The sequence below is a fragment of the Muscardinus avellanarius genome (assembly GCF_963383645.1).
Source record: "Muscardinus avellanarius genome assembly, chromosome: 12".
NCBI classification, from domain to species: Eukaryota; Metazoa; Chordata; class Mammalia; order Rodentia; family Gliridae; genus Muscardinus; species Muscardinus avellanarius.
Window position 1 is genome coordinate 96,857,232 of NC_137798.1, and position 13,369 is coordinate 96,870,600.

Genomic DNA, 13,369 nt, shown 5'->3' on the forward strand with positions numbered 1-13,369 from the left:
TCCTTATTACTTCTCCCACCTGCCCCCAATCTGTGGGAAAAAGTATTTAGGCTTTCACCATTAAATATGATGCTAGCTATAGGTTTTCCTAAAGCTTTTTAAAAATCAGATTAAAGGAAGTTCCTTTTTATTTTCTTTCTTTCTTTCTTTCTTTTTTTTTTTTTTTGGTGTTACTGGGGGTGGAACCCAGAGGCTTTCTACCTCCAGGCTATACTCCCAGACCTTTTTTATATTTTATTGGGAAACAGGGTCTCACTAGGTTGCTGAGAGCCTCACTAAGTAGCTGAGGCTGGCTTCGAACCCGTGCAATCCTCCTGTCTCCGCCTCCCAAGCGCTGGGATTACAAGCGTGCGCCACCATGCCTGGCGTTTATTTTGAGCTTATTAAGAATTTAAATTTTGAATGAATGTCAGTTTTGGGCAAATGTATTTTCTCTTTGTATTGAGATGATCATTCATTCCCCCCTTTATCCTGTTAATGTGGAAAATTACATCAATTTGTTTTACTGTTGAAATTACCTTTGATTCTTGGGATAAACCTCAATCTTGTCATGTTGTATATATTACTAGATTTAATTTACTAAAACTTTCTTGATTGATTTTGCTCCTACGTTAATGAGGTATATTTACCTAATTTTATTTATTATAATGTTTCGTCTAGTTTTGTTTACAGAATAATGATGGCCTCTAAAATGACTTGATAAGTGTCTCCCCCTCTTCTATTTTCAGAAGAGTTTATTTAGTGTTTATTCCTTAAATGATTAATAGAATTCACTTGGAATTGAATTCATCTGGACTCAGAGTTTGATTTGTGGGAAGGTCTTATCTTAATATTTCTTGTAGGCAGTTAGATTTTGTAGTTCTTACTGAACCTTTTTTTTTTGTAATTTATATCTCTTGAGGAATGTGGGTATTTCCTCCAAATTATCAAATTAATTGTCATATTGGTAGGATATATAGTTATGCTGCTTTTCTTTCCTGACATGGTAATTTATGTTTTCTCTATTTTTTTTTTGTTAGTCTGGTTATAGGGTATATACATTTTATTGAACATTGCAAACAATCAGCTTTTGGTTTTATTAGTTTTTTCTATTCATTTTTTGTCTCAATTTTATTATTTATGCTTCTTTTTATATTTTCTTTGTCCTTCTGGTCTTGAGCTGGATTTATTTTTTTTTTTATCTGTCTTCTTGAAATAAAAGTTTAAGTTGTTTTTAGGGCCCTTATGTTCTTTAATATAAAAATGTAAAGCTGCACATTTCCCTTTAAACATTGTTTTTTTTAATCCCACAAATTTGTTATGTATGTTATGTTTTCATTCTATTTCAGTCCAGAATATATTCTAATATTCTTTGTGATTTTTCTTTGACTCGTGATTTTTTTTCTTTGACTCTGTGATTTTTTTTTTTTTTGTGGTACTAGGAATTGAACCCATTCTAGCTCTGAGCTACATCTCCAGACCAAGTTTATTTTTTGTTTGGAAACAGGGTCTCACTAGGTTGACAGGAGCCTTACTAAATTGCTGAGGCTGTCCTTGGACCTGTGATCCTCCAGCCTCAGCCTCTCGAGTATTAGGATTATAAGCCTGTGCTACCAAACCTGAGAATTTATGAAAAAAAAAATGTGTGTGTGTGTGTGTGTGTGTGTGTGTGTGTATGCGCGCGCATGTGCGTGCGTGCTCTACTGGGTATTGAGCCCCAGGGCATTCTACCTCTGATCTAGATACCCAGCCCTATTTTTATGCTTTATTTTGAAACATGATCTCACTAAGTGCTCAGGCTGGTTGGGTCCTCACTAAGTTGCTGAGGCTGGCTTTGAACCTGGGATCTTCCTGTCTCAGCCTCTCAGGTACTGGGATACAAGCATGTATCACCATGGCTGGCTAGAAGTGGTTTTTAATGTACAAATACTTGGTGATTTCCCAGATATTTTTGTGTTGTAGATTTCTAGTCTAATTGCATTCTCATCAGAGAACACATGTAGCTCCATCTAAATTTTTTTTTCTTTTCATTTTTGTGCTGGAGTTTAACCCAGAGCCTCACACGAGCTAAATATATGCTCTACCACTGAGCTACATCCCCAGTCCACCATCTAAATTTTTTAGATTTATTTTATTGATCACAATATTGTTTATCTTAGTAAATTTTTCATGTGCATTTGAAAACAATGTGTATTTTACAGTGGTTGGGTGGACAATTCTATTATTACCAGTTAGGTTAAGTTGTTGTGTCGAGAGTATTATTCAAGTCATAGTTATGCTTATGTTCTGTCTGGTTGTTTTTACCAAATGCTGAGGGGATTGTTTAAATTTACAACTATAATTGTATATTTTTAAAGTTCCAGTAACTGAACAGATGCACATATATTTATGATTATGTCTTTTTGATCAATTGAACTTTTAATCTTTGTGAAATATCTTCTTTTTTGGTAATAGTCTCAGTTTTTGAGTCTGCTCATCTGATATTTATATAGACATTCCAGCTTTCATATAAGTATTAGCACCGTATATTTTTACATTTTCTTTTAATTTATCTATTTTTATATTCCAAATTTTTTCTCACAAGCAGCATATAAGTTATGCTTTCTAAAAAACTTAAATCCTATTTGACAATTTCTGCCTTTTAGACCATTTATATATAATGTACTTCTTGTTTAGACCATTTACATTTAATGTAATTACTGATGTGGTTGGGTTTCAGTTTGTGATATACTGTTTATTTTATAATTTCCCTTCTTGATTTCTTACCATATGTGTTTGTGTGTGTGTGTGTGTGTGTGTATGTGTGTGTGTGTGTAGTCTGTGTGTGTGTGTGTAGTGTGTGTGTGTGTGTGTGTGTAGTGTGTGTGTGTGTGTATGTGTATGTTACTAGAGATTGAACCCAGGGGTATTCTACCTTTGAGCTACAGCACCAGCCCTTTATTATTATTATTATTATTATTATTATTATTATTATTATTATTATTATTTGTGGTACTGGGAATGGAACCCAGGGGCCCTCTACCTCTGGGCTATAATCCCAGACCTATTTTATATTTTATTTGGAGACAGGGTCTCTTAAACCAGCTGAGGCTGGCTTCACACCCGCAAGATCCTCCTGTCTCAGCCTCCCAAGCGCAGGGATTACAAGCGTGCGCCACCACGCCTGGCTCTTATTTCTTGTTTTGAAACAGGGTTTCACTAGATGGCTGAGAGTCTTGCTACATTGCTTTGGCTATCCTAGAACCTGCAATCCTCTTATCTCAACCTCCCAAGTACTGGGATTACAGGTCTGCACCATTATCTGATTGATATCTTGTCTTCTTTTGGAATATTTTTATTATTCAGTTTTGTATCTATATTGGGTTGTTGGTTTTATTTCCTTTTTGAAAGTAATTCCTCTGAGGTTTAAAATCTGAATCTCTAACTTCACATGTTATTTTAAATAGTATTATACCAATTTTCATGTTAATATAAAAACCCTATATATTTTCATTTGTCTCTCCCTATCCTTTTTTTCTTGTTCCCAAACATTATATGCAGGAGAATATCAAGTTCAAGGACAACCTGAACAACTTATGAGACCCTGTCTCACAACAAAAAAATAAAAAGGGATGAAGGTAGCTCAGTGGTAGAGTGCTGCCTAGTAAGCATGAGGCTCTGAGTTTAGTCCTCAGTAACACATAACACACAGGAACACACACACACACACACACACACACACACACTTAGCCGCACAATACTTTGCTGTTATTTTGTTTTAAATAGTCATCTTTTAATAACATATTAATATCTTTAAATAAAAGTCTTTTGTAGCTATTCACCATATATGCTGTGTCTAGCCCTCCGTATACCTTCATGTAAGCTTGAACTTCTATCTGGTATCATTTTTCCTCGACTTGAAGAACTTCCTTTAATATTTCTTATAGTGGAGCTCGGCTGGCAATGAATTCTCTTAGCGGTGCTTGTCTTCAGATAGTCTATGTAATATTCATTGATGAGGGATATTTTCACTGGGTATAGAATTCTAGGTTGACAGTTTTTTTCTTTCAGCCTGTTAAAGACGTCATTCCATTGTCTTCTGGCCTGCATTGTTTCTGATGAGAAACCAGTGATCATTCTTATCTTTGTTTCCCTGTAAGTAGTGTGTCTTTTTTGTTTTTGTTTTTGTTTGTTTCCTGGCTGCTCTGAAGATTTTTTTTTTCTTATCATTGGTTTTCATCAATTTGCTTGTAATGAGTTTTGGTGTGATTTCCTTTGCTTTTATCTTGCTTATGATTTGTTGAGCTTCTTGGATCTGTGGGTTAGTAGTTTTCCTCAAACCTAAAAATTTTGGCTGTTGTTTTTTTCAAATGTTCCCTATTGTGATCCTTTTGTGCTTTCAATAACGTATAAGTTACACTGCCTGAAAATTTCTGACAGCTCAATGAAGCTCCGATTATTTTTCTTCTAGTACTTCACTTTGGATAGTTTCAGTTATCATGCCTTTTAACTCACTGTTCTTTTGCAAGTGAATTGTCTGACAGGATGTTAAGCCTACTCAGTGAATTTTTTTTTACCTCAATTATTGCATTTTTTGTTTTCAGAAATTCTTTTAATTATTTTGTTGTTTTTTAATTTATGTGCTCATCATGTTTTCCTTTGAATATGTTAATAATAGCTATTTTAAAGTCCTTGCTTGCTAACTAACTCATCTTTTTAATTTCTGGGTTTGTTTCTATTGAGTTCTTCTTTGTTCTGAGTAACATTTTTCTCCCTTTTAAAATATCATGTGATTTTTTTTTTACTGGATTCTGGATTTTATGAATATTGTATTATTCAGTGTTCAGATTTTTAAGATTTCCCTTTACGGTGCATTTAAGTTTGGCTATCCAGTTACTTGAGCCTTTTAAACTTTGTTAGGGAGAGTCTAGGGTGGCCTTTTTCCTGTTAGTTTAGCCCCACTATGAGTCTCTGTACCTACTGAGGTATGGCCCTCCTAGAGTATTGTGTGAATATTAGGAATTGTTTAGCTTACAAATCCTCTAAGGTTGTTCTCTACTCAGCCTCATGGAGTTTTTCCTTACACAAGTCACATATCCAGAAGGAATTCTATGCAGATTCCTGCTTCCTTGGTGCTCTACCCAACAAATTCCAGCTACTCTGCCTCTTCAAAATAGAATTTCTGTCCTTTCCAGTCAACAAATCTGCCCTACTCTTTCCCCATTTAGGGCCAAGTCTGAAATGCAGGGAGAAATCCAGGGTGATTATGAGGCTGACTGAATTATTTCTCCTCTCAAAGAGCACTATCCTCTACTATCTCTGGTTCAATTTCTCTAACTAGTTGTTTCAGCCCCCCCCCCCCTGTTTTCTGGTCATTTTTAATGGGAAGAGAAGTATAATATCAATTACTATGTTATAGTTGGAAGCAGAATTCTTTCCTGTTGTGTTTCACATTGACTTTTGTTATTTCAAAGCAGAGCTTTATCAAGACTATGTTTGCCACAACATAAGGCATGTAGAATGTCCTTATATCAGGATCAACTGTAATGCTTTCCCCAATTATGAATACCCGTGCTTTATCCGCAGAGGGTGAGGGTGTGTGTGTGTGTGTGTGTGTGTGTGTGTGTGTGTGAGAGAGATGTGTTACTGGGGACTGAACTCAGGGCCTCACACATGCTAGGTCAGCACTCTACCACAGAGCTACCCCCATCCATCCCTTTTTATCTTTTTGTTTTGAGACAGGATGTCACTAAGTTGTGCAGGCTGGTCTTGAACTTGAGATAGTCCCTCCTCAGCCTCCTGGGTTTCAGAGTTCACAGGCATGCACTGCCACACCTGAATAGCCTCAGAGACTTTGATTCAGTAGATCTAACAATGTGGGGCAGACACTGTTTTTAAAATACCTTGACAAGTCTTTTTTTTTTTTTTTTTTTTTTTTGGTGGTACTGGGGTTCCTGGAAGCCCTTCTACCTCCGGGCTACACTCTCAGACCTATTTTTACATTTTTTATTTGGAAACAGGGTCTCCTAAGCCAGCGCGCGGCTGGCTTCGAACCTGCGCTATCCCCCTGTCTCTGCCTCCCAAGCGCGGGGATTACAAGCACCACCACGCCCGGCGACAAGTCATTTTTAATTTAGAAAAATTCTTAGCCAAAGTAAGAGTTACTTTTCTAGTAAATGAAAGTCCAGTATGATTTTGATGAACTTAAGTAAAATATCCTACAGCCTGTTCTTAACTCAGTGACACGTGGTAAAAATGGAATGAAAACGTGAGGAATTTGACCTCCTCTATATTCCCACTATCCTCATTAAAGGCATTTATTTCTGCCAGTCTTTAGATCTCTGAACAAATGCTATGGCTTTGCACATTCTGATGTGTCTGTGCCTGCGCCATATCAGTGGGTATGTATTTTGAATATTATGCCCATTGTTGTCAAGAATTTATTAATATTTAAAAAGCCATCAGCAAACATTCTCATAATACACTGATTCACAGATGATGTTATCAGACTTAATCTTGTGCGCCAACTCTGTTTTGATTAGTAGTGACTGCTTGGAGCTCAGTGGTAAGAAGGATCCTAAGGCAAGTTATGAATTCAGCAGGAAGGAATGATGTAATGGATTAGTTATGTCTGTGACAAGTTTGGGATTGGAGGAATGGGCAATGTCCTCTTTATTTACAATGCATATACAGCTTAAGGGCATCTTTTTCTTTAAGTTTCTCTAATTGCACAGGAAACCATGTTGCCACTCTTTATAGTCATCTTGACTTCACAACATATGAGAAAAAAATCTGATAGTTACAAAACATATATACCCATATTATCGCTTTATTCATTCTTTTATTTACTCATTCATTTCTTCTTTCTCGCCAAAGATATAGTCAATATGATATTAAGTCATTGGAATAGTGGTCTCTGGTTCTGTACTTCTTGTCTTGTTTTTAAATAAATTGTTCATTTGTCCTATAAGTTTAGACTATGGCAGTTCTATGGCAGTTTAAGAGCACATAAGCCTATTACTCAAGCATATAAACCTATTATACTTTTTAAGTGATGGAATATGGATGGTAAAATGTATTGGGATACATAAGCATCTACAGGATGATAATTAGCAGTTGTGATTTTCATCCTGATTTATCCCAGGTCACTTGGTTCTTATCCCCTTTCTCTGTATATATTGAATTAAGGAGCTGAGTATGGGTATCAGCAAAGTAGCAGAATGTTCAGCCTGTGGGTTGTATATGGGAGACCGAAAAGTTTTCTTTGGGCAAGAAACTGATCTTTCTAGCCTTCACCTTCGATGGGGATGGAGTGGGAACTGTAATGTTGGGAGATATCTTACCATTCATTTCAGTTACTAACTTGAAAGATAGGACGTTTGGTACTCTATTTCATAGTGAAAAGATCAACGTATCGAGAACCAAGAGACAGAGGATCTGGCCCTAACTAGCATTTACTAACTCTTTTTTTTTTTAACTTCAACTTGATGTTAGACTACATAAGATTAATAGCTCAGAAATGTTGGGGAACCAAGTAAAAATATAGTAGTGAAAACTTTGGAGAAGTTATTAATGTTAAAACCTTATGAGGTAGCATGGTACTGTATCTGCCATCTGCTATTGGCTTTTTACCCTGGGGAAGATGGGTGGGGTTGTGATATCTGTACTTGATTTTAAATTTTTTCATAGATTTTAAAAATGGTTCTGTTAGAAAGCCACCTGATGGTGGCTCTCTTTAGGAAAAAGGAAGCTAGTGAAATATCTGCTGTGTTTTCACTAGGTTATGAAAATAATTTCAGTGGAAGTATTCATCAGCTCTACTTTGCTTTACAGCTTGGAATCCCATCCACTGCCAGCACATTGAATGCCACAACGCAATTAACAAACCAGCCGTGAAGGTACTGTTTTATCAGACCCGGAGCCATGTTGTATTTTCAGTGGTCAAATTATTAGGGGCAAATTACTGAACCAAACGGGTAGATTGCATACTTCTTTGTAAAGCAGAGATCTGTCTCCATCTCAGCCTCTGTAGTGATCTCAAGTATCTCTATGTTCTATCTGATTATACTTTGGGAAAGATTGGGTCAAGATAGCAATGAATAGTGGTGTTTGCAGGTTTGGGCTATGAATTCATAGCTAAGAATTGTAAAGCATTGAGCTAATTATCAGAAAAATTCTGGTGAAATACATCATCCTTAATAGGCTTATAAGTTTGAGCTAATAAACCCAGGAAACGGTGCTTTCCCCCTACTTTTATCTGTGTCTACACATTTGGAGTAGCTAGTATGTGACTATGTAAATTCAAGAATTGTAGTTGACAAAAATAGATGAAATTACTAAATGTTAGTTCAGATAGAAGATATGACTTAGTTGGAAGGACTGAAAGGTGTTTGGACAGCTTCACATGGAAAGGCCCATCAGTGGTAAAACAGTGCTTTTAGAGGTCCAGACACTTTCCTAAAGCCAGGTATAGGAGGCTGAGAATCGGGGACTCTGGGTCTCAGCCTTCTTCTTTCCTCCACATCAAATCAGCTCAGTCCCATTCAAACCCTGAATCTTGGAAGTTGAATTAAGAGAAATAATCAGACCTTTTAATAAGTTCGCTATTGGTATGTTTGTTGGATACACAACACTTGGCTGGACAGGCCGGTGTCTGCACTTGCAAGGCTAAATTTCATATTATGAAGAACGGGTGTTAGCTGAAGGTTAGTAGAGTCCAGTTACTTTTAAGAACTTGGTGTCATGGGTGCTTGCTTCCCTTTTTCTATAGATGGACTGCAGATGACCAAATGATAGAAAATTAATACTATTGCTGTACAGAAACAAAGAACAGATAAAACGAGATCTGTTATAATAAATTTAAGAGGAACCAAACATGTGTTTTATAAATCAAAACAATTTGGCAATGAGGTACCAATAATAACATTGTTATCTTGATACACAAAGGATATTCTTGTATTATTTGTTCTGTGCCTTTGATAAAGGCAAATTGAATGATAATTGAGGAAGAACCAATGAGTGTGACCTGCCAGTGGAAGAACAGGCCTCCCCCATCTACTGTGTGCACTCTGCTACTGAGCTGCCGGAGACGTTGGGGCTCAGAGGCACGTTTCTTTAGTGCGGAGATATTTTGAGCTAAACACATGTGAGATTATGTAGACTCCAGCTTGATTCTTCACAGTGATGACCTTGCATGGTTCCCTCTTACTTTTGTGTCTGTACCCTCCCTCTCTTCTTCCTGCCTATTACAGGTTTCTCCAGTTATTTTTTCCTTGATTTTATGTCAGACTGCATTCTCAGGAGTCCTCTGGCATCCTGGTTAGTAATGCTTTCTGGCCTTCTAATAAAAAAATCATCAGGAATTAGATTTTCTTTTCTTGTAGGACTAGCCCACTCCTGAGTTGGACAGATTTGTCTCCTGCATGCCAGTCCTGTAGGATAGGACAAGCCATCCTATCTTATGCCATTTATTTTAAAACTAAGGTGAAAATCACATAAAATAAAATTAGCCACCTGACAGTGAACACTTCAGCGGTAGTTAGTACATTCTTCATGTTTGCAATGACTAACCTTGTTTAATTTCCAGAGCTTTTCACCAGTCCCCTCCCCAATCTTACTTGCTGATCTCCGGTTTTCCTAAAGAACTCTTATTTCTATTTTTCACCCTACACTTCCCAGAAACACTTTTGTCAGTGTTTCCTGTGCTAGGGCCTTTTCAGTACTACAACCTTCCTGGCTCCAGACCCACACAGTTACCACATGACATGCAGAGCAGAGGCATCCAATATCCAGATGCTTACAAAATTATAGTAAGTGAAAGCAAGTTATGAAATTGCACAGTAGGTTGCTAATTTAAACATCACCTGTATACATATATTCACATGAAAAACGACCAGTATCACCCATCAGATTGTTACCAAGGAATGCATTGAGATGAAAAGTTTTTTGAATCTCCTTTTTGGCCTTTCTCTGTTTTCTGTAGCCTTTGTAATGAGTAATATTATATTTACAAACAGAAAACAATTATTTTTAAGTAACATCCAGATATGAACATATTAGTATGAGTGAGTATGAGTGATTTTGCAACCTACAGATCTGATAGGTCATATTAACTGAGTCATATTAATGAATAAATTACTACCTATAGATCTGAAGGGTCATATTAATCAAGTCATTCATTGATTAATAGGTGAGGGGTCAATTAACTAATCTCTAATAACTCTCTCTAGCTCTAACATCCTAGGAGGCTTTTCTTTTGAGTGGAATAACTATCAAGGACTTATTTAATATTAAAATAAAGTAAGATACTCAAGAGGAGGTATATATGGGACACATGGGAAAGAGTCGGAAAAACTGGATTTATTCTCACCAAAAGCCTGATATTTCTACAATAGTGAGCATCAGGCACTAATGATTTGCCAAATAGAAAATTATGAACTATTTTGGTTACAATGGTCTGCAAAAGGTACTTTTTAAGTAAGAACTAAGAACTATAGCTTGTGATTTATTATGTCATACGCTGCTTTGGGTTTTATTTGGTTCCAAGTGAAGTCCACTTTATGAAATACTTTGAAGCCCAGATAAATATTTAATACAGGGATTGGCAAACTCTGGCTTATAGCCAAATCCGGTTGGCAGCCCGTTTTTGTGAGTAAAGTTTTATTGGACACAGCTGTGGCCATTTGCTCTCATATTGTCCTTGGCTGCTCTCAGCAAAGCTGAGGATTGTGACAGAACTGACTCTACTACGTAGAGATCTGATGGGTCATATGGAGTATGGCCCACATAAATTTTAATGGCTCACATCATTGGAATGGCCCACAAAATCTAAAATATTTACTCTCTGGTCACTTTAAAAAAAAGTGTGCAGATCCCTGATTTAACATACCAAAAATAGTTATCCGTTGCACGTAAAGAAGCACGAAACTTACATTAAGAAGTTTCACACCAGGCTAATAGCATCATGGAATATATAATTTACAATTTTGATGGTGTAATTATTTAAATTTCGCAATTCTCACCATTATTCCCCAAATCACTGAAACTCCTTGGGGATTTAACTCTGAATTACAGGCTGTTTGTGTTGCAAATTTGGGTCATTTCCCCCTTTGAAATCAAGGAAAACAACTAAAAAAAAAAAAAAAAAAAGAGAGTGACTTCCCAGAAGAATTTGTGTACTAGGCATGTTAACTATGTAATTAGCTATAGCACTAGCTGATTATTTCTTGAAAGGCAGGAACTGATTTCAAAATGACTGCGAAATCATAGCAATTTAAACTGGAGCCAAGTACAAAATGCAGCTAGTCATCTGAATGTTTTGTTTATTTGATTTCAAACATCCAGATATTTGAAGCATCCCAACAACTGATAAAACGAATACTTTTCATTGCTGTGCCCAGTCAAGGGAAACTCCAGCTACAAACAAATAGCTGGGTAAACCAATCGTAGGGTGCATGTAGAAAAAGAATTGAAAATAAAATGTTGGATGATTGTTACCGAGCTAACATGACAGAGTTAAAAAAAGAAAGGGTAATATTCAATGTTAGATTTAATGCTGACTTTTCTGAATGAGTCTTAAGAAGCCAAGTTCTCTGCTGCCAGCATGTTGGTATCATTTATGATTTTAAAATCTTAATAGTAATAGCTTTTCCTTTTCCTAAAGAGAGATTGCTGTGTTTACAACTCATAGGACCAATCAAGGCAGCTGCTGAGTAAGATGTTTTTAACTTTGGTGGAATGAGGGTGCATTTCTTGATATTATTTGTTACTTGAATTACAAGTAACAGGAGAAATGAAGACCTGCCACACTGCACTTAAGTCCCCAGTGTGGATTCCTCAGTCAGTGCAGCCCAGTTACAGATTGAATGGGTTTTATGAACATATTTACTCCACTTTGTGAAAATCTATCCTCGTTGAAGCGTTTGTATCATGACATAGAAATAGTAGAGTTCATTCTACCTTTTCGTGTGTTTCAGATGTGTATAGACCCCTCCCTGTCAGTAGCTCTGGGTGATAAACCGCCCCCGTTGTATCTCTGTGAAGAATGCAGCGAGAGGATTGCAGGGTAGGTATAAGAATTCTTGAAGAGAAGGGAATTGAACAACAATGAGAAGAAAAATAAAAAATGGACTTATACAGGTGCCGTCATCCGAGTTTCCCGCTAGCCTCTTGTTTTTAAAAGTTTGTCTGATGTTTGACCTAGAGCAAACTGTCACTTTCAAGATGTCAGCCTTGAAAAGTTGCTAGTTTCTCTCCGTGTGACATAGAAAGCAATTCCACTTAATAAAGCAGCTCAGGTTTTGAAGTGGCCCTATTAAAAATGTCACCGAGAAAGACAGATGTAAAAGAAGACTGGTTTCCAAACAACATCCAGTTCAAGTGGGCTCTCTTTGCCTGTTGGTTCCATAGTCACGCTCAGGTTTGGGTAGGTCATGTAGTATTTTGGTTGGCATGATAGGCATCTGGAGAGTATCATTTAAAGATAACCAAATATGATGAAATGCCTATAATTTATCATTTAGTTGGAATGCATTAGAGGTTTTAAAAGTTCATCATGATGGCGCTCTTAATTATACTTCCTTTCTATTAAAAGGCCTTCATCAATAGCGTTCAGCTTATAAATATTCATGTGGAAGGGGAACATGTGAATGAAGCTTAAAGATGAATTTTCTTTTTCTTTACAGGGATCACAGCGAGTGGCTGATTGATGTTCTTCTGCCACAAGGTATGGTTTACCTCATAAAGGATGAAAAATGAGTAATCATGGCTAATGACATGGTTGATTTATCTCCTTTTGTACTAGTTTATTTTTTACAAAGACAGTAACCAAAGCAAAATATTCCATAAATATTCATTGACCTGAAGCATTGTATCAATGTCTTGCTTACTGTATACCCAAATGCTTAATAATGAGGGAAGAAGTATCATCTCTAGCAAAATTAAGGTTAGATGTTCCGATTAGGATTCTGTATGACTAAAAACCTGCTGGATTAGGTGCTAAGAGATTTTCTGTGTCTATACTAGGTGTTGACAATGACATGTTGCCCTGCCAGTTCAGAAAGGGAGTTGAATAATGGACCTTTTTCTTGTCATGGTTACTAGCTCTGTGTTTTGGGGGGATGTGCTTTAATTGCTCTGAGACTCAGTCTCCCCATCAGTAAAACGGGGATAAGATATATCTAACCTTTTCTGATGGAAAGACAAGCTGTGCCATATTTCTTAAAGTTTGTTAGGATTCTGAGAGCTGTCTACTAAAAATTGTTAGTCCTAGATAAAGCATTCCTTTGCACATCGGAGAAGCAAGTAATCCAGCTATCTCATTGGCTGAAATGACCAGAAAGGTGCTCAGGCAAGCCAAGGAAAGATGAGGGGGACAAAAGCCGGAGCATCATGAATGTAAATCAGACCCTGG

At 36.7% G+C, this 13,369-nt stretch overlaps 1 protein-coding gene across 4 annotated transcripts in view; it reads left to right on the plus strand.

The window, feature by feature from the left end:
* UNC79 (unc-79 homolog, NALCN channel complex subunit) overlaps nt 1-13,369 on the plus strand; it is a gene marked incomplete at both ends in the record, with an annotated part of 212,636 nt that overhangs the window by 36,966 nt on the left and 162,301 nt on the right. For all 4 annotated transcript variants that reach the window (XM_080707437.1, XM_080707438.1, XM_080707440.1 and 1 more), the window contains 3 exons: nt 7,792-7,856; nt 11,934-12,022; nt 12,642-12,682. In XM_080707437.1, coding sequence (XP_080563563.1) covers nt 7,792-7,856; nt 11,934-12,022; nt 12,642-12,682 — 195 coding nt within the window. The remainder of the gene's footprint in view (nt 1-7,791; nt 7,857-11,933; nt 12,023-12,641; nt 12,683-13,369) is intronic.